General features: G+C 40.7%; 1 protein-coding gene across 6 annotated transcripts in view; it reads right to left on the bottom strand.

Annotated features, from left to right (window-relative positions):
- Window positions 1–19,330: 19,330 nt before the first annotated feature.
- Window positions 19,331–21,397, bottom strand: part of SRPX (sushi repeat containing protein X-linked) — a 186,926-nt gene continuing 184,859 nt past the window's right edge. For 3 of the 6 annotated variants that reach the window (XM_019650231.1, XM_019650246.1, XM_019650242.1), the window contains one exon: window positions 19,331–19,884. In XM_019650231.1, coding sequence (XP_019505776.1) covers window positions 19,701–19,884 — 184 coding nt within the window. In that variant the 3' untranslated portion in view covers window positions 19,331–19,700. The remainder of the gene's footprint in view (window positions 19,885–21,397) is intronic. The other 3 variants (XM_019650206.1, XM_019650213.1, XM_019650221.1) reach the window with 1 other exon arrangement.

Genomic DNA, 21,397 nt, shown 5'->3' with positions numbered 1-21,397 from the left:
GCAGTGAGCGGCCGTCCAGAAGCCGGCGACTGATCTGCCTCGCCCGGGAAGAGCGCAATGATGGTGCCAACTTGGGCCACTGAAGCAACGTCCTCCACAACTAGAATGAAGAACAAAAGGACAGCAACTTGTCTGTTCCCCTTCCCCCAATTCCCCATCGCTGTTCCCATCCCCCAATTCCCCAATAAAAATATTTTTAAAAAAAGTAAAGTGGATCGAAATATGAGGTGTGATAAAAGAAAATACGGCAAATATTTAAATTTTAAAAAAATTCTTACAGCAAAAGATGCATATCCATTAATCCCCATCAAAATACTCCCCTCACTTCAAACACATCCCACCTTTCTTGCCACTTTCTGAAGCAGTTCTAAAAGTCCTCTTTCGTGAGTATCTTTAGTTGTGCTGTCATGGCTGCCTCAATATCCTGAATCATTTTGACTTTGGGGAAGAGCCAGAAGTCTCACAGTGCCAGATCCAGTGAATAAGGTGGATGAGGACACGCCGTAATGTTTTTATTTGACAGAAATTGCTGTACCAGAAGCGATGTGTGACATGGAGCATTGTCATGATGGAGGATGATTTACAGCACACTTTAAAACACACCTTCTCTCAACCATAGCTCACACCCGACTGACTGCACTGAACAAGTTGAAACTTGTCACACTAAGGTTCAACATGCCGCTTCTATTAAAGATCCCTCCCTGCCTTTCCGTTGGATGGCACTCAGCAGCAGTATTCACCATATTTTGTGATCAAAACTCAAATCGCTTCTGATATGGTAATTTCTGTCAAAACATTACGGTGTGTCCTCAGCCACCGTAGTCACCAGATCTGGCACTGTGAGACTTCTGGCTCTTCCCCAAAGTCAAAATGACCATGAAAGGTAAACATTTTGAAACGATTCAGGACATCGAGGCAGCCACAACAGCGCAACTAAAGACATGAAAGAGGACTTCCAGAACTGCTTCAGAAAGTGGCAAGAACAATGGGATAAGTGTGTTCGAAGCGAGGGGGAATATTTTGAAGGAGCTTAATGGCAATCTGTCTTTTACTGTAATAAATTTTATTTTATTTAAACATTCACTGTATTTGATCACACCTTGTATCAAGTCCCAGAAGCATCTCAGAGTGAAAGCCTATGGCATTTGGAGCTGGGATCAATGTTTGTTTTTTCTTTTATGTAGCTATTTCACATTAAGTGAGCACTGCCTTTAGAAGTTAGCAGAAGGGTTTTACTCCTACACTGGTGGCATTTTTGGCCTCTGAAATTAAGGAAAAGAAATAGGAGTAGGAAGTCGACACGGAAAACTATAACAAAAATTAGATCTGGCAAAGTTTGAACAATAGCCATGGAAACTGGGCCACATCAAGGATTCCAAAGGATTATCTGAATCATCTGGAGGGTAAGTTTAATATATTGATTCCAGAGCACTAATCTAACCTACTGTACAAGAAATTTCCATCATTTTTATCAAGCTTCTTGGGTGACTCCAATACAAGTAGATCACAGTTTGAGAAAAACTACATTAGAGAACAAATTATCTTAACCATATTATTTGGACCTCTGTGTCATCATGCACATTGGATTTGGCTGACGTGGACGTTATTGCAAGTCAACCATGATGAGGTGGAAGGAGCCTAACCCTGCACTCAGATGACAGTAACTCTAGTGTTGACTTAACTACTTACCAACCATGTAACCTCACTCGAGTTAATTACCCAGTCTAGGCCTTCATGTATTTGCCTGTAAAATAAGAATAATTGGGCTACCTTGGAATAATTGAAAATATCAAATGAGGTAATATATGTAAACATGGTTTGTAAATTTTAACCCATTGTAGAAAAAAAGGTTATTATTAGTGGGCTAATTATAGCACTCTGTGGTTCATAATCTTTTAGGCCCCTCTTTTCCTGGATGCTTTGTTAGGTGTTAAACATTCTATGTACAGTGAAGTGGCCTCTGGGATACAGCAAAAATACTAAAAAACAAAAGAAGTGTTTTGTGTTATGGTACCCATTGTAGATGTTAGTCATTTATTTGTTTTTAGGGTGTTAGTCATTTATTTATTTGAAGTAGGAATTTCCTACTTCATCTGAGTAGATAATAGATATTACAAAAATTAATTTTATGGAGAGAAAAACTGTAGTCCTTTGTTTGTTAACAAGTTGTGAAACCTGCAAGGAAACCATCTTTCTTCCCCTTTCCTAGCACCCTCTTCCACTGTAAAATCTATCTTTCTGTGACCCCATATCAGGGACATCAACTTGCCTTCCTCACAGGGATATTGGTCAGAATCATGCTTTTTATCTACAGAAAGAAATTTACCATTCTGTCAAAACAAATTCCATAGAAATACAAACCACTGTTGTCACTATGAGGAATGCATAGTGTTTCAGAGATCATCTGTTGTACTTCATTTCTAGAATTCATGAAACTGTTCTGGTAGAAGATTCCGTTCATATTTGGAAAAGGGGAAGTAGAATGTATAATTAATATTGCCTGTAAATGAAAAACACTCACATACAGTAGGAAATCCTACTTTTCTCTCAAGTTTTTCTGCACAAGATTACTTTTCTCTATTTTGCTTTCCCTTTTCTCTGAATGAGGCAAAAATTAATGCAGCAAGCAAAAAAAATATTTCATTATAATAGTTAAAGTGAAAATTTAAATCATTGGCATTTTCTGAGAAAAAAACATGTCTCTTGAAAGATGAGCAGAAACTAGATATGTTTGAATCCAGATATTTTACTTTTGTCCCTTTATTGTTTGGTTCAGATTCCTTCCCCAAAGTAAGTCAATGGTTTATTTTTTTTCTTCAGAAGAAAGTTGAAAATTTTTGTGCAGAACCATGGGAATTGATGAGTCCCTGCAATTAAACTTTTTTAAAAATCTTCCTCATTTAGAAACAAACAGGAGCCAGCCATTCCATTACAAAGCAGTTTATGTCAATCATTTATGGTTGAACTGGAGAGTGGAGGTTGGGAATAAATTTTATCTTCTGTCCTTTCCTAGTATTCATTATTTATAAGTGGACATTTCTGAAGAGAGATCATTGACTTTTAGTTGATGTAAAGAAAGAGAATCTAGACTGCCCTGAATCTCCCTGCTTTTGACCTTCCTCATCACCCCAATTAATTTGTCCTCCTGAATTCCTAAATATCTTCTTACATTGTCCTTCTGACTGATGGGGTACATATCATCCCCTTAGGGAATACCCTTAATGCTTTTTATCCACATGGATTACTGGAAATAATAATTTTCAGCTCTTTCCTGTCACCTCCGAAGCCAGCTCTATTAGAGTTATTTGCTTGCAAAGCATCAGAATGCATGGAACCAGGTTGCAGGGTGGAGGGTGTGGGGGGCTGCCCTGCTGCTTCCCAGGGTGCCAAATTATAAGGGGTACCAAACATCCTTGAAAAGGTAATGAGGTGGAGAACTCTCTGGAACAGTATGGTATTAGAGGAAGAAATAATGTCTGCTTGAGTAGATAAGTTAGGAAGTTAGGAGGGGACCCCATGCCTGAAGAGCGATTCATGGTTGATAAATTCTAACAAATAGAGGTTTGGTTAAAGGCAGGACTGTTGTTTTGCCAAGTGGGGTTTACAGTTTGGGCCAGGCACATTAATTGCTAGACATAGGGGGGAAAGTGGTTTGCCTCCATTGGGGATTTCCTTTGTATCCGTTCTACAAAGCAGGTGTTCCTCAAAATAAATGTACAAATATTCCAAAAAGCTGTGAGAGGAGCACCAATCATCAGCATAAGAATTGGTCCAACTCTGGTTGCACTGAGTCCCCATTGCTGGACTGAGCGTAGTTGTCATTGGAAGGCTGTTTTTCTCTGGGCCTGAAGACGAGTCCAAAGGTGTGGTGGGCTAAAAAAGGAAGACACGCTTCCAGTATCCTAAGAACAGCTAGGGATCACTGAGTCACTGGGACATGAGAATGGGGACTCTCCTTGGGAGGAAATAACAGCAATTTTCCAAACTCTGCCAAAGGCTGGGTCACCTACATGTGAGTATATTCATTTCTGCTTTGTCTCTGGCACCTACCTGCTTTGGCTGCCAATTCTCCTAAACTGATAGAAAGGTGGTCTCTGTGTTTGATTGTTTTTTTAATTATTATAATAGACTTTACTTCTTAGAGAAGTATTAGGTTTATAGAAAAATCGGGCAGAAAGTACAGAAAGTTCCCATATACTACTCTGCTCTCCCCTCACAAGTTTCACCTGTTATTAACATGTTGCATTGGTGTGGAAGCTTTATTACAATTGATGCACCGATATTGGTACATTATTATTAGCTAAAATCCATAGCTTATATTAGGGCTCATTCTTGGTGTTTTACAGCTCTGTGGATTTTGACAAATGCATGATATCATGTATCCACAATTACATTATCATACACGATACTTTCACTGCCCTAAAGATCCCTTATGTCCCAACCTTTGGCAACCACTGGTCTTTTTACTGTTTATATAGTTTTCTCAGAATGTCATATATTTGGGATCATATGGCATATAGCCTTTTCCTGCTTGCATTTTTTAATTATCAATGTGCATTTACAGTTCCTCCATGTATTTTTGTGCCTTGATAGCTTTGTTGTTGTTGTTGTTGTTGTTGTTGTGATAAGAGCACTTAACATGAGATTTACTCTCTTAAAATTTTAACTGTATAATAATAAAGTATCTTTGTTTTAAAGTAGACAGAAAAGGATGAAAGAACTCTAAGAAACAGTAACAGTTTTCTTAAAACTCTGGAGACGATGGAAGATCTGCATTCATTTTGCTAGTTTAATTGGTATTATTGTTGGCTACAAAGGACTGTTCCTATTATATTTACTTGTCTTGCCATGTTTAGTGCAAAAATTAGTAGCAATACTGAAACACTTAACATGCCTACTTCTAAGCTTCTATATGGAATCTGTACCCCAGACCAAAGCTTTGTGCCACCCTGTACTTTCTGCAAAGTATAATGTCTTTTTCATTGAATTCACTTTCTGAATATCTCTAACGTGTTCAATTACAAGTTATTCCTGAATACTTGAAGATGGATTGTATATATTTAAAGATTGATTATATGCCACCTATTCTGTCTGTTTTTGTACATTTTTGTCTTTGAAGAAAAGCACATTTGCTGAATTGACACACACAGATGAAATGAGTGTCTGGTTTCTGTTTCTAAGACTAGGATTATGTTGAACAACTCTTCTTGGTGGTCAGCTATTGAATCTGACCCTCATTTTGTTTTGTTTTTTTTGCTCACCTGTAAATCTGAACTTTGATACCATCGCTCCCTTTGCCCTCCCCTCAATAAATCATGGGTAGTGACAAGGGAAGGGATCAAAAGTGACATTTGAGAGACGACTATACATCAGATACTTTACAAATTGTTGCCTAATTTACTGGCTGTGTTTAAAAAAGACAAAGGATGAAAAAGATATGAGTATTTGAGAGGTTAAGTTGCCCAAATTATCCAGCTAGTATGTAATAGAGCCTCACCCCACACTGGGCTTCCCATTTCAGATCCCAAAGTCAATGCTATTTGTACTTCATCCAACTGCACCCCAGATAGAAATTCTGTGCTTGCCATGAGCTAGAGACTTGCTTCTCAAATTGTGATTCACAAACCAACAACGTTAGCATCACCTAGGAGCTTATTAAAAATAAAAAATGTTGGGGCCCAAGCCACACCCACTAAATCAGAATATTCATTATAACAAGATCCTTATTTGATTTGCAAGCACAATAAACTTGAAGAATCACTGGTGTAGAGAATATGGCAGGATGGATCTTGAGGCTTAAGGTACTTGATACTTAACACTGTTGCCCACTAGTTGTTGATGTGATGACTCGCCTGAGATACCCCATTTACCTGTCTTTCCTTTGAGCCTTTTTTCTTCCTCAATTTTGATTTCTACCCCATACACACATGTTTGATGACTAATATCCGTTTTATCTTTCTTGTGTAGTCTGACCTTGTTTCAGAGTACATGCAGTGGAGGCCTGGATATTTTTTTACTATAGATAAGTCTCCCAACCTGCTGAATTGAATCAGAACCAACTGAATCTAGATACAATATATTTTCAACTTGAGGAAGTAGAGTCCCTACAAGCTTTATTCCGTAATACTAATCACCTATGACATCTCTTCTATTTTTAGTCTATATTTAGCACTTGTGTTACGGACGATAGTCAGGCATAGAGAAAAGCATGTGAATACCAGCTTGGCTTAGACCAGGGGAAAATGTGAGGCCTGACTCAGGGATGCGTTTTTGTTAATCCAGCTTTGAAAGGGAGGGATGTACAGTAAGGAACACTGGGTTTGACAGTTAGGAGACCTAGCTCCTACTCCTAGTCTGCTGCTTACTGTAGATTTTGAGCAAGACATTTCCTCTCCCTGAGGCCTAGTTTTCTCATCTATAAAATGAGGGGCCTGGGTTATGTGATACCCAATGCACCCTCAAGTTCTAAAGTTCTTTAGAGCTTGGCCACTTTACACATGCTTGGTTCACTTACACTAAGATGCCACTGATTGTAAGATTGTAAGATGCAGCATTATTTTACATTCCACTAAAAAAGAAGAAAACACTGCCAATTCTAACCATAAGATGTTGTTCTGCATCTGTCCCTGCATATATTCTCTTTGCCCTTCACACTGCTCTCTCCCTCAAGAGGCAAATTTTTTTGAGCCATCCTGCCACCTGTTGGCAGCTCAGCAGCAGCTCAGCTCGGGCTAGGAATTGAACTGGCAACCCTGTTGCTCAGAGCTTACACTCTTGAGCGAGCTCTTAACCAACTGAGCCACTCGGCTGGCACAAGAGGCAAATCTTAATGAGCTGCATCAATGGGCATCTCTTGCCCTGTGGATTTTGGTTCGGTTTGGCCAAAGGAAGGTACCGGTAAGAGAATAAATGGTAGGACGAAGGTTAGACTGATAGTTATTCCCCTGGTTCTTGCCTGCTGGGTCACAAAGTGATGGTGGCTACATTCCTCTGTTCAGAACTATAGCTCCTGTCAGGTGGCCTTTGCCTGCTGCAAGAGCTATGGTAACCACTCCCTTCACCCCTTCAGGCCTACGAGTTGTAAAGTCTCCTGGCTGTTGCTAGCTTCACCATCACTTGTTACTTTCCCTTAACCTCGACCAGACCTTTATAAATAGTCCTTTTATTAATCTTTCCTCAATGTCAGTTTCAGTGTTCCATTCATTTCTTGCTGGGACCCTAATTGCTGTAGTAATTGGTATCAAAAGTGTTCTCAAAGTAGAATTTTAGGTTTATATTGCTCACATATTTGCAGGAGCATTACCGACACTTGGAAAACAATAGATGTTTAGTTTGTTTGAATGAATGTGAAAAAATGATTTTCCAATCTAAGCACCCCTACTCCCCAGGAAAAATATCAGGTAGCCAGAAATCAAGAGGGATTTTCTTTTTAAGATTCCCAGAATATGCAGAGATGGCCATTTAAAGGTACATGTTCTTCCAAGAAGGTTCCCTGTGTTCGCTACAGCAGATACCCCAGCTTCTGGTTATCTTTGCTGATAGAAATGAGAAGGAAAGCATTTTCCCTGTCAATATCTGGGTGCCAGGTACTAGAGGTTTTATTGCTTTCATGTGGAATAGCAAAATGTCATCAATATGATGGACTGGCATGCTATTCCATATATAAAGATAATCAAGGTCCCTCTGGAGTACATTATAACAAAGAGCAAGAGAGATGATGGTCTTTCTTAGAAAGTAAAGATAAACTGTTCTCTCTGTCATGTGAGTGCACCACTAAGATTCAAAGAATACCTTATACAATATCTCCTCTGACCAAGAAACTCAATTTATAATGAAGAAAGCACATCTGTGAGTCCATGCTATGGAATTCATTGGTATTACCAAATGTCTCATCACCCAAAATAGCTGGTTTGATGGAACAATGGAATGGCTTGCTCAAAGCTCAGTTACAGAAATAGCTGATAGACAATACTTAGTGAGGCTGAAGAGATACTTTACATGATGTAGGATAGTTTGCAAACCAGCAGCCAAAATATGGTGCTGTCACCTTGATGGGCAAAAGACATGGGTTCCGGGACCAAGATGTGCAGCTTGGAATGGCCCTTCTCATTATTATCCCTAATAGCTTACTTAATAGTTTTTCCTATATATCTCCATGAACTTGGGTTCACCAAGCCTAAGGGTTCTAGTGCCCAAATAAGGATGTTTACATAGGATAGTCATGGTTTTACTACACTGAAAACTGAGAATGCCTCTTAAACGTTTTGGACTCCTCATACCACTGAACCTACAGGTAGAGAAGGGGCTACTTGTACTTGCTCAAGTGATTATCGAAAGAAAAGTAAGTGGCTCATACACAATGGTGACAAGGAGAACTATGTCTAAAGCTAAGGGGATTTATTGAGGCATCTCTCAGTAGTCCATTGCTCAGTAGTCCTGGTCAAGTGGAAAACTGCAGCAGCCAATCAAAACAGGGTCACCACAGAATCAGATTCTTCAAGAATGAATCTTCCAGGTAAAGAAATCAATTCAGTTAAAGTGCTGGCAGAGAATAAGAATTTGAAATGATTATCAACTCTGATCTCATGACCAGCTACAGAAGTAGGATGGAAGCACCTGTGTTTTATGTTAGTTAACTATTTATCCCACCCTCTCCCTCCTCCAGCTCTTATATGAAGAGCACTGGCGGTAGCTAAGGTTTTAGATTGCATGTGGGAGTACGACAGAACTGGGGTTACCCTGCACTGATACAGTAGTCAGGCATCAGAACATTTTCTTAAAGAGCTAGACCATAAAGGCCATATCGTCTTTGTTGTAACTGTTCATCTCTGCCTTTGCAGAGCAAAAGCAGTCATCAACAATACATAAAAGATTGTGTGTGCCTGTGTTCCAATCAAAACTAATTACAGAAACGGATGGCCAGCCTGTTGGCTATAGTTTGCTGATTTCTGCAGTAGATGACATGAGATTTTTCTATTCCAACAAAAGCTGAGGACAAAAGGGATGAACTGTGGTGAATATTCTGTTTGCCCCACCAGACTCACTCTGCAATTTTCACGATTGCTTTGTGCTTTGCTCCTGTGCCCTCTGGTTTTCAGTTGTGTTTGGCCAACTGGAGCCAATAGTAGAGATTAGAGGACAAGAGAAGAGAAAGTTCAGGGTATTTATTTCCCATGTTCCCTCCCTGCTGGGCTGAACGTTGTTACATACTGTGTCTGCCACAGCTCCTCTTGGCTGCTCTGTCCTAAAACTACATCTACAGTTCTCTCTGGGTTCCAATACTTACTCCCTCCCCTTGTCCTTCAGGCCTAGGTGGTAAACATCCTCTGATGCTACTAGCTTTGAAGTACTTCAGTACTCCATATTGAGTTCCTTTTACCTTGTCCACACCATTATAAATAATCCTTTCCTTATATCCTCTTCAATCCCCATTTAAATTGGCCATCTATTTCCCACCAGGACTATGACTTAAAAGAAATGTCATGGAGGGCTGGCTGAGTAGCGTTTTGGTTAAGAGTTGGCTTGGGACACCAGCTCTGAGCAGCAGGGCCCCGGTTCAGCTCTCACATATGAGGGCCAGTGACACTGCCCTCTACAGCTAAGATGGTGAACAACAGCTCAGCTTGGAGCTGGGCTGCCGTGAGACACCGGCAACGGCGTAGGCTGCAGCTCCTGCTGCAGTGGGCTGCTGTGAGCTACTGTGAGTGGCTGGGAGCCAGCGTGAGCTGCCATGAGCAGCCATCCAATGGTCGGTTAGTGACTGCCTCAGCCGGGAAGAGCACAATGATAATACCAACATGGGCCAGTGAAGCAACGTCCTCCACAACTACAGTGAAGAACAAAAAGGACAGCAACTTGTCTGCTCCCCTTCCCCGATTCCCCAACGCTGTTCCCCTCCTCCAATTCCCCAACAAAATCTTTAAAAAAATTGTCATTGATTGTAAGATTCTCCTCACTTCAGAGATATTAATATGTGAAAAAAAAAGTACGTCTTAGGATCAAATGAACTATGCTAGTTAAAACATATTCCTGGTGAATGAATGAATCAATGAATGATTAGAATTCACAGTGCAGCAAGTGGTGTGACAGATTGTGTGTTATTCAGAATGAACTACAAAAATCAGAATCAACACTGATTCTTCCTAAGTGCCTCCATGTTCTTTTTCAGTCTTGAGACTGGTAATCACAGAGAAGGTCATGGCCTTGCCCAAGACTCGTAGTTGTTACACCCGGGCTAAAACATTAGAATACTATTTAGTCATTCCATTTCTCACAAAATGAGATAACTCCAAAGCAAATGCTATCAATGTGAGTACAATTTTACTTTTTCGTGAAGCAGTGCTGGTTATTGCTTGTGATTCTTCATAAACTGAGTTCAGTGATTTCTATAAGAATAGAAAGGTCCAGCTGTCTGGGAACACATTGGATTCCTCAGGAGTTGCAGTTAACTCACGTTCACTGCACTATGTGACAACTGGCATATATTCTGGCCAAGACTATTTTAACAGACATGGGCCTTCTTTGCGGCATAAGATATTATTTAGTCTAGGTTGCCAGTCTAGAGCTTTCCAACCCTTTAGCAAAACTACCAATCAGAGCTGCATAGGCTGTCTTACAGAAATCTAGCAATGACTGAGGCTGCCTAACAGTGCCTTTGTAAAAGTCTATTGTTTCCATTTCCTAATTCTTAATTTCCTAATTGTCCCCATAGAGACAAAGTAACAAGTGTCTGGCCTCTGGCCCTCTTCTAGAGCAATGCTACTCAGAGCACTGGACTGTGATAAAACAAGGGGCTTGCATCAGAATGTAAATCAATGTGCTGCTTCCTTCATTGAGAAAGTTTTGCTATCAAAAAACCTCAGCCCAGGGCCGGCCCAGTGACTCAGTTAGTGAAGAGCAGGAGGTCTGAGCAACAGGGCCACCGGTTTGAATCCTACATGTGCCAGTGAGCTGCGCCCCAGCTGAGCTGCTGCTGAGCTGCCAGTAGGTGGCAGAATGGCTCAGCTGGTGAGAGCATGTGCTCCTAACAGCAAGGTTGCCGGTTTGACTCCTGCGTGGGATGATGGGCTACGCCAGCCTGCAACTGGGATTGAACACAGCACCTTGGGCTGAGCAGCCGCGAGCTGCCGACGAGCAGCTGGATGGCGACTGGACTTGGAGCTGAGCTATCTGCGCCCTCCACAACTAAGATTGAAGGACAACAACTTGGCTGTTCCCCTCCCCCAATTCCCCAATCCTGTTCCCCTTCCCCAATTCCCCAATAAAATATATTTTTTTAAAATCTCAGCCAAACTAAATAATGCATTTATTGACATTGTTGGTCTGCATTCTGGGGGCAGCTTCTTTTCTCTGTGAAGTAGTAACAAACAATCCAGGGACCAGCAGCCAGTAGGAGGCTTACACTCCAAGGAATCTTGCTCTAGGAGCCCCAGAACTCAGTCCTTTCACAAGACCATCTTCTAAAATTGTTGCCACTTGTTGAGAAATGAGAGTATTTCTTCCCATTCCAATTTTCCAAGAAAGGTGACTCCTTCCTCCAAGCCTTTGAGTCCACGCTTAGTCTCTGGAGGCATCAGAAACCTACTTGGTAGCCTGCTTAAGAGTCAAAAGCAATTCCATAAAACTAAGAAACACATTGGAAGATACTTGGAAGGATTCAGATTTGATCTGTGGTGAGACAGATGACAGCATTTCACTTCCGTTTGAAATCAATTTGTTAGTCTCAGAGCACTGCTGCCTAAGCACAGCACCATCCTGCTGGGGAACTTGTCACTTCTGATGAAGAGAGAGACAGACACACAAAACAAAATTTCAAACTGTGCACAGGATAAATTTCCCCAAAACTCCGACAGAACCATAGAACAAAGAGGAAAAGAAATCCTTAAGCTGAACATATTCAGAAATGACATTATAATAACAAATGCATCTTCACACTGCACATTCACCAGTAAAATGGATTCTGACGAACAAAGCTAGATGCCTTTCATCATTCCTATGCCTTTTTTCCTAAGGAGAAATAAGTGCCATATTTTAAATGAATTAAGCATAATTCTAACTTGTAAGGCAAACTCTAAACGGTGACCATAGGCAGAGAGAATTTGGTAAGTCAAATCAGTGGTTATATCTGCACCCCTCTCAGTTCACCCAAAATAGTGATTCTCACCCTTGACTGTACATGAGAATCCCCTTGGAAGCTTTTAAAATGCCCCATGCCCTGTTTGTCCCCAAACAGTAACATTACAATCTATGGGTGTGGCACCAAAGCATCAGTATTTTTTAAAGCTCCCCACATAATTCCAATGTGCATCCAAGGTTAAGGACTATTGACATAGGGCCAGCCAAGTGGCGCGTTGGTTAGGAGTTGGCTTGGGACGTCAGGTCTGAGTAGCAGAGCCCCGGTTCGAATCCCACATGCGGACCAGTGACGCTGCGCCTCTACAGCTAAGATGGTGAACAACAGCTCGACCTGAAGCTGGGCTGACGTGGGTTGCAGGCAACGGCGTAGGCTGCAGTGAGGCTGGCCGGCAGCTGGCATGTGCTTTCCTAAGCTGCTGTTAGCAGCTGTCCAATGGCCGGTGAGTGACTGCCTCACCCGGAAAGAACGCAATGATAATACCAACTTGGGCCAGTGAAGCGACGTCCTCCACAACTAGACTGAAGAACAAAGGACAGCTACTTGTCTGTTCCCATCCCCCAATTCCCCAATAAAATCTTAAAAAAAATAAACTGAACAGTTAAATGTGTTTTGAAAAATGTTTAGAGCCATGTAACCCAGATCCCTATCAAGATAGAACATTTCTGACACCCCATGTTTCCTTTGTGCTCCTTTCCAATCACTTTCTCCCCTGACAGATGAAACCATGCTTGTACTGATTTCTGTCACTACAAACTGTTTGCCTGTTCACAAATTCCATATAAAGGAAATAATACAATATGTATTCATGAATCTGGTTTCTTTCACTCAGGATACTGATTTTGAATTTCCTCTATATATTGCACATATTAATAGTTTGTTCATTTTTATTTCTGAGTAGTGTTTTTTTTTAAAGATTTTTTTTATTGGGGAACTGGGGGAAGGGGAATAGTCAAGTTGCTGTCGTTTTGTTCTTCAGTCTAGTTGTGGAGGACGTTGCTTCACTGGCCCAAGTTGGCACCATCATTGCGCTCTTCCCGGGCGAGGCAGATCAGTCGCTGGCTTCTGGACGGCTGCTCACGCTGGCTGCTGGCTACACACGGTAGCCCATGGCAACCCACTGCCACAGGGGCTGCAGCCTACGCCGTCGCCGGCGACTCACGGCAGCCCAGCTCCAGGTTGAGCTGTTGTTCAGCATCTTAGCTGTAGAGGGCAGTGTCACTGGCCCTCATGTGGGATCCGAACCGGGGCCCGCTGGCATCCCAAGCCAGTTCTTAACCATCGTGCCACTCGGCCGGCCCTGAGTAGTGTTTCTTCATGAAAGTTTATACATTCTCCTGGGCCGTTTCCAGTGGGATTTATTATGCATAAAGCTGTAAGCCTTTTTGTGTATATATGTTTTCTTTTCTGTTGAAAAAATACTGAGGAGTAGAATTGTTGGGTCTTAGTGAAATTGTGGGTTTAATGTTGTAAGAAACTACCAGTTTTCCAAAGTAGTTTTATCATTTGATACTCCTACCAGCAATGTATGAATTCCAGTTGTTCCACCTCCTGTCAATACAGCAATACCTCGGTTTGTGAGCATAATTCGTTCCAGAAATAAACTATTTGTATTGCACGACATCACTCGTTTACCAAGTTAAAATGTATTAGGTTGGTGCAAAAGTAATTGCAGTTTTTGCCGTTACAAGTAATGGCACAAACCGCTATTACTTTTGCACCAACCTAATAGAAATGTTTGCTCATCTTGTGAAACACTCGCAAACCAACTTACTTGCAATCAAAGGTTTCACTGTACTTAGTATTATCAGTCCTTTTAATTTTAACTGCACTAGTGGTATTTTATTGTGCTTTTCACTTCTCATTTCCCTGCTGGCTAAAGATGTTGAGCATCTTTTCTTGTACTTATTGGCCATTCACATGGCTTCTTTGCGAACTGTCCAGTTAAGTTTTTTGTTCATTTTTTTTAAATTTGTTTTATTATCAATTTAGGGTTTCCTTATCTTCACTTTTAAAAAATATTACCTTGGTTACCTCTGAAAGCATTTTTACCTTCCCGCCAACAGCAAGATGTCTCAGGTTCCCTTTTGAAATTTCCTGCCCCACATATGGGACCAGCTATTCTCTAGGGAACCTTGGACCTTATGGAACTCATGATGATTCCTGTGTAACCTCTCCTGGACCCCAAGACAGGAATAGCCAGGCCCAGCCCCCATCATGGGGTCAGTTCTGGCGATGGTGAGAGTCTGGACCCGGCTCTTCCTGATTTGGAGTCTAGGATGGGTTACCAAGAAATCACCATGAGGGTGAGTTCCAGCACCAAAACAATTGTTCTCTGAAAATGGGAGTCTCAAAGCCTGTCAGGTTCATCCGTGCTTATTATTTCTACCATCTTCCAATTGTAAGCATGAGACACCTTGCCAGTGCCCTCACTAGCCCTCTATTGTCCTTTCATTCTCATGACCCCAGCTGAACTTTCTTCCAGGCCTTTATGTGATACCTCCTGGACCACTGCCACACACATGCACATTTCATGGTAAATTAACCTTCCTATATCTTTGGTATCTTTTCAAGACAATTCTAAGTAAATCCTCATTTTCTCCTGCATCACTTTTTATAGAAGATATTGTTCTTTCTTCCATACTCCAGTATCTCTTGGCTGAGAGATAGCATTAATATTCTCCCAGTTTCCCACTACCCCTTTCAATTGATTCTTTCCTAATCTAAGCAAAAGGCTCTCTCTGAGATTACTGCCACCTACCATATCACTCTTTGCAACCCTCCTGTTATAATCACCAATGTACATTCAGTTCTCTCCTCCACACTTATATTGGGTTGTCAGAAAAGTCATGACGCATTTTTGCAACGAAAAACAGAAAAAATACGTCATAACTTTTCTGACAACCCAATAAGTGTGGAACTTGAATCTTATTTATTTCCTCTGCCCTGCCTTAACTCTTGCCAGGTCTCATTATCCATGTGGACACCTCATCCAACTCCCTAATATCACAATTCCAGTTATGTATCTTCCATTCTCTGGCTGTCACTTCCCATCCTCTTAATGCTTCCTATCTTTATACTCTTTACACCCATTTTTCAGTCACATTAAGATTATTAGCCCTGCCATGTATTCTTGCAATATATCAGCCTCATTACTGCCCATACATCTTTTCAGACTTACCCTGGACCTTATGGGCCATTACATGATCCATTTTTTCAATATCATAGTCAACTCTCTCAACCTTGTCCTGCCACCACATCTTTATGACAACCCAACTGTAACTGCAATGGATTCTGGGAAATGTAGTTTGTAAGCCTCTTATCTGCATGCTAGAAAGGTTGAATACATGTTAAGCAAATCTATCTGCATTATCTACCACACTGTGCCTGTTTTGTCCTCAAGATCATTGAATGCTTCTCCAATATATTAATAAAAGATTTTAGATGCTGTGGAGGCCAGTCTTTAAATTGGCCCCCAGCGATCCTCACCTCTTGCTATCCATGCCCTTGTATACTCCCCTCCCACACTGAATTGGGCTGGTCTGTGTGACCAATAGAACACCATGGAAGTAACAGTATGTCTTCTGAGGCTAAGTTATAAAAGATTTTGTCACTTCTACTTTGCTCTCTCTTGGATTACTTCCACTGGAAGAAGCCAACCACCATGTTATGAGAACACTTATGCAACTTTGTAGAGACCCAAGTGGGGATGAACAGAGGCCTCTTCCAACCAATGTTACCAACCTGCCAGTCATGTGAGTGAGCTGCCATGTTAGTAGATGCTCCAGCCCCAGTCAAGCCTTCAGATGACTGCAGCTGTGGACAACATCTGACTGCAACCTCATGAGAGACTACAAGCCATAACTGGTCAGTTAAGCTGCTCCCAAATCCCTGATCCACAGACATTGTGAGAAATAATGTATTTTTTTTAAATTGGGGAACAGTATGTTTTTCCAGGACCCATCAGCTCCAAGTCAAGTAGCTGTCTTCAATGTAGTTGTGGAGGCAGCAGTTCCTTGGCCATGTGGGGATTGAACCGGCAACCTTGGTGTTATGAGCCTGCGCTCTAACTATCGAGCCAAGCAGCTGCCCTAAATAATGTCTTTGTTGTTTTAAGCCACTAAATTTTGGGATAATTTTTAAAGCCAGAATGGGTGCTAATAGTTACCCACATCTTGGACATTAATCCTTTCTTCAGTCTGCTTTGGATGACCCCACTGCTTTTTTCCCTCCTTCATTCCCCACCCCATTAGTCTAAGCTCAAGCCCAAAAATTGAGGGCTTGTAGAGGTGAAATCTGCAGTTCTCTGGCAATGGCCTGGATTCCTCCACCTTCTGGCTGTCTTCACTAGCCTTTTCACAATGGCCAAGCAGCTCCTATTAGACCAGCCTTCTGCAGACAACTATATCTGGACAAAAAAAACCCAAACAAACAAAAAAAACTTCCTGAAGGCATTGGAGAGTGCTGGCAGATACTGGAGGAGGGTCATCACTTGGAAGAGGGCAAATACACTAGGTAAGTCATCAGGATTTTTTTTTTTTTGCATAAGGGCAGGTTGCAGTATGCACCATGCTGGACTTGGGGGAGGCTTAAATGAAGATAGTCTTATTGGGTTGAAGCACCAGAAGAGAGTGTAGGGGCAACCTACCAAATAAAGCCCAGAGTTAAATTCTTCCTTCTGTTAACTCTGGGCTTTTTTATTTTTCTAGTTCCTTAAGGTATCAAGTTAGGTTGTTTATTTGAGGTCTAATTTCCTAATATATGCATTTATTGCTATAAACTTTCCTCCCAGAAATGATTTGATACATTTTAGTTACATTTTCATTTTTTTGAGATTTTAAAAAAATTTCCCTTTTGATTTTTTTCTTTGACCCAGTGGTGATTTAGTTTCCGTATATGTGTAGATCTTTTCACTTTCCTGTTGATTTCTAGTTTCATACCCTTGTGGTCAGACAAGATAGTTGCTATGATTTCAACCATCTTAAATTTGCTAAGATTTGTTTTGTGTCCTAACAGATGATCTATCCAGGAGGATATTCTATGTACATTTGTTAAGAATGTGTATTCTGCTGCTTTGGGATAGAATATTCTTTATATGTCAAGTCCATTTATCTCATGTATGGTCCAAATCTAATATTTCTGTACTGATTTACTGTCTGGATGATATATCTATTACTGATAGTGGGTTTTGAAGTCCCTAGTATTATTGTAATGTCAGTTGTTCCCTTAAGATATGTTAGTATGTGCTTGATATATTTTGCTACTCAGGTGTTGGGAGCAAATACATTTATGATTGTCAGAGCTTTCTTGAGCTATTGACTCCTTTTTAATTATATGATAACCTTTTTCTCGTTCCATTTTTTGGCCTGAAGTCTATTTTGTCTTAAGTATGGCTAAGCCCACTTTCTTTTGGTTTCTGCTTGTTTGGAATATCACCTTCCATCCTTTCACTTTGAGCCTATGTATGTGTTTAGAGATGAAAATGATTCGATAGGTAGCATAGTTAGGTCATGTTTTTGGTTTTTTTAATCCATCCAGGTACTCTGTGCCTTGAGTGGTGAGCTTAATTCATTTACATTTAAGGTGATTGTTGATATGTAAAGATTTACTACCGCCGTTTTACCTTTTGCTTTCTGCTTATTTTCTCTCCAATGTTTCTTTCCTCTATCTACCTTTATAAGTTGGTGGTTTTACATGGTGATTTGCTCAGTTGCCCCCTTTTGTTTTGTGTCTCTGCTATATATTTGCTTTGTGGTTACCATGAAGGTTAACATAATACATTCCATAGATATAATAGTCCTTTTTCTGCTGATAGGAATTTATTTTCATTTGCCTAAAGATTCTCTCCTTTTACTCCTCCACTTTTATATTTTTGATGTTTGTCACAAATTATCTCTCTATGCTGATTTGTTTACCAAATTGTAGTAGCTGTATTTTCAATGTTCTTTTCCTTTAAACTTTTTGCTATAATTGTTTAACTTACTATTCTAAAAGTTATAATTTTCTAATTCTATTTATCACCTTAATCAGAGTATTGTGTACTTTACTCTTTTCATTTCAGCTTGAAGAGCTCCTTTAAACATTTCTTGCAAGACAGGTGTAGTGGTGGTGAACCCCCTTAGCTGTTGTCTGGGAAAGCTTTTATTTCTCCACATCTGAAGGCTAACTTTGCCAGATGTAGTATTCGTGGCTGGCAATTTCATCTTTTAATACTTTGAATATATCATTCCACTCTCTCCTGGCTTGTAGTTTCTTCTGAGAAACTTGGTGATAACCTAATTGGGGAGGTGGGGGGCTTCTTTATAGTTTACTGTCTTTTCACTGGCTGATTTTAAAATGATTTATCATTGTCTTTTGACAACTTTATTGTAATGCATCTTGGAGAAGGTGGTTTTGCATTGAGATAATAAGGTGTTTTATTAACTACATGGACTTGTAGATCCAGTTACTTCCCCAGATTTGGGAATATTCTTTGTCTTTGGGTTTAGTTGCTGGAGATTGGCATTTTCTTATTTTAATACTATATTATGATTTTTCACAGTCTGATATAATATGCCTCTGTTGCCACATTTGAAGTAGGGAATACCTTTCTTATTTAGTTAAAGCTTTATTTACTTTGATTCTAACAGTTCAACAGGATAGTAGTTAGAAGGTTTTCTTTTGTTTTCCAAAATGTAGCACTATAGGAAAAGTGTTTGGTTTCTCTTACGGGAGCTGACTCATCCCTAAGGTTGGGAAAGTGCCCATAACAAAGGTGAGGTGCAAAAGAAAAAAATAGGTGGCGCTAGAGTGGGGGGAGATTTGTGTGCACTTGGGGCTTTGGGTTTACCCATGGCCTATTGGGGGGAAGGGTGTATTCCAGAGGTCTGTGGGTGGATCTCTTGCTGGAATACTAGGACAGACAGCAGGAAAGGCATGCCTTCAGCTCTCTGTCTGCTTTCTTCCTTTCCCTCTTCCCAATCAGGGAGGTCTCTCTTCAGAAATCTGGGGTGTTGCTGAAGAGCAAAGGGACCATCCAGCTGCAGCCCAAGTGGCCTGGCAGAATTTCACTTTCCACCACCTCTGCTAGATAGGTCGCTGCTGCATCTGGTGCTACTGCCATTTATTCCATTCTTAAAATACCACTAAGAATCACAGTCCTAAAACCATTGACCACACTAAGTATGGCTGGTGCTTGAAAAACAAAATGAGTTTTAATAAATTTGCTCCAAAATATTTTATTAGTAAAAGTTTTATATAAAAAAAAACAAGATTGGAGAAAGTTACCTGTCACATTGAATAACATATTGAAAGCATGTGTACGGTTGTGGTTTCTAATTCCTCTACAACATTAACCGGCCATCATTGAGTCAAGAGAGTTAGAAATAGTGAATATAGTCATATTTTTTGGAACACTTCAAAGTACAAAAAGCACCGTGCTAATTTTTAAGTTCAAAGAAAGGTCATAATAAAATAGACTTTAAAAATTACAAATAAAAATCTGTACATCAAGGATATTTTTAAGGCCTTTCCGTGTGCATAGCACTATGTAGAATGAAGAGGGTCTGCAGTGAGAGGAACCATCACATCAGGTGTTGCAGGCCTGGCCCATTTCAGCTTGCAGGACCATCTCCTCTTTCCTCAAGGGGAAAGTGTCAATCAGGTTGAAGAGGGCCACAGGTGTCACCAGGGAGACATAGCGCTCCTTGTCCATGCCATGCTTATCTACCAGCACCATGCTGAAGGAATACAGTGGGATTCGCAGCAACAACCTAGGGCAGACAAAGAGAAGAACATGTCAAACCCGACTGCCAATGGTTCTGGTGGACTAACCAGAGCCCTACAGTGTGCAGAGAAAAACTTAATACCACAAAGGACTGAATCACCTTCTAGACCCTTGCTACTCAAAGTTTGGCCCCTTGGACCAGCAGCACCATATGGGATCTTATTAGAAATGGAGAATCCCACACTCAACCCCAAACCTACTGAATTATATTTTGGGTTGTCAGAAAAGTCAGGACACATTTTTGCAATGAAAAACATAAAAAAAATACGTCGTGACTTTTCCGACAACCCAATAGAATCTACACTGTTAGCAAGGCCCCCGGATGATTGGTATGCGCTTGACAGGTTGAGTAACAGTGCTTTAGATAATGGTCTGGAAGATATTAGGCCTGCGATGGTGCCATGCCTCAACAGTTGCTACAAGGCATGTACAACAATGCTCACCGATTTTTTTTGCATTAAATTGGAGTCAATCCAAGTTTGTAGACTAGGATTGCACAACCACATACATACTAGAACTAGGTCAGTGGTTACCAATGGGCAACTTTACCCCACAGGGGATATTCTGGCTATGTCTGGACACAGTTTTGGTTGTCACAGTGGGGTAGTGGCTTCTGCCCTCTAGTTGGTAGAGACCAATGCACAGGAGCCCCTATACCCCCAACAAAGAATTATCCAGCACCAAATGGCAATAGAGCCGAGGCTGGAAAAGCCTGGACTAAGCAAAGCTAACTGAAATGTTTCCAAACTTTGTAGTTCTGATCCATTCAGTAGCCAGCTCAGGACTGCAGTTAGAGAGGATTGAACTTGGTCCACGCCGTAGTTATACTGACTTGGTTAATTATAATTTGTACTTCAAATATTGAGTTGTTGGAAAAGTCATGACGCATTTTTGCAAGGAAAAATAGAAAAAAATACGTCATGACATTTCCGACAACCCAATAATTCCAAAAAAATTTTTGAAGTGGTTTCAAAAGTCTGATGTTTTGTATATTCTCCCTCACTAGCATTTAAGCGGTGTAAAAAAATATGAGTTTTATATCAATACAAAATGTTTGGATGAAGAAAGCAGACAAATGAGTAAGCTGAGCCCATTGAACAAAATGAGCCCGCTCAGCTGCTTTTCCAGATTTGGTTTTTTAGTTTAGATATCTTGAGATTGTATGTGAGGCAGAATATATGCTGCCATATGAATTTTAAATGAAATATTTAAAATGAATTTTTTTTCCCCCTCACACAGATGGATCAAAGAAAAAAATTCATTCAAAATCCCAACTGACTATACTTTCTTCTGCTTTTTTTTTTTTTTTTAGTTCAGTCTTAGTTGTGGGTGGGCATAGCCCACCATCTCGAACAGGCAACCTTGTTGTTAGGAGCACGTGCTCTCATTAGCTGAGCCATCCTGACAACTGTTGGCAGCTCAGTGGCTGCTCAGCTCGGGCCGGACTCGAGCCACTGTTGCTCAGAGCTCGCACTCTTGAGCAAGCTCTTAACCAACTG

Source organism: Hipposideros armiger, unplaced genomic scaffold (genome assembly GCF_001890085.2).
Source record: "Hipposideros armiger isolate ML-2016 unplaced genomic scaffold, ASM189008v1 scaffold_7, whole genome shotgun sequence".
Lineage (NCBI taxonomy): Eukaryota > Metazoa > Chordata > Mammalia > Chiroptera > Hipposideridae > Hipposideros > Hipposideros armiger.
The sequence above is the reverse complement of the archived record's forward strand: the minus strand, read 5'-3'. Positions and strand labels throughout refer to the sequence as shown.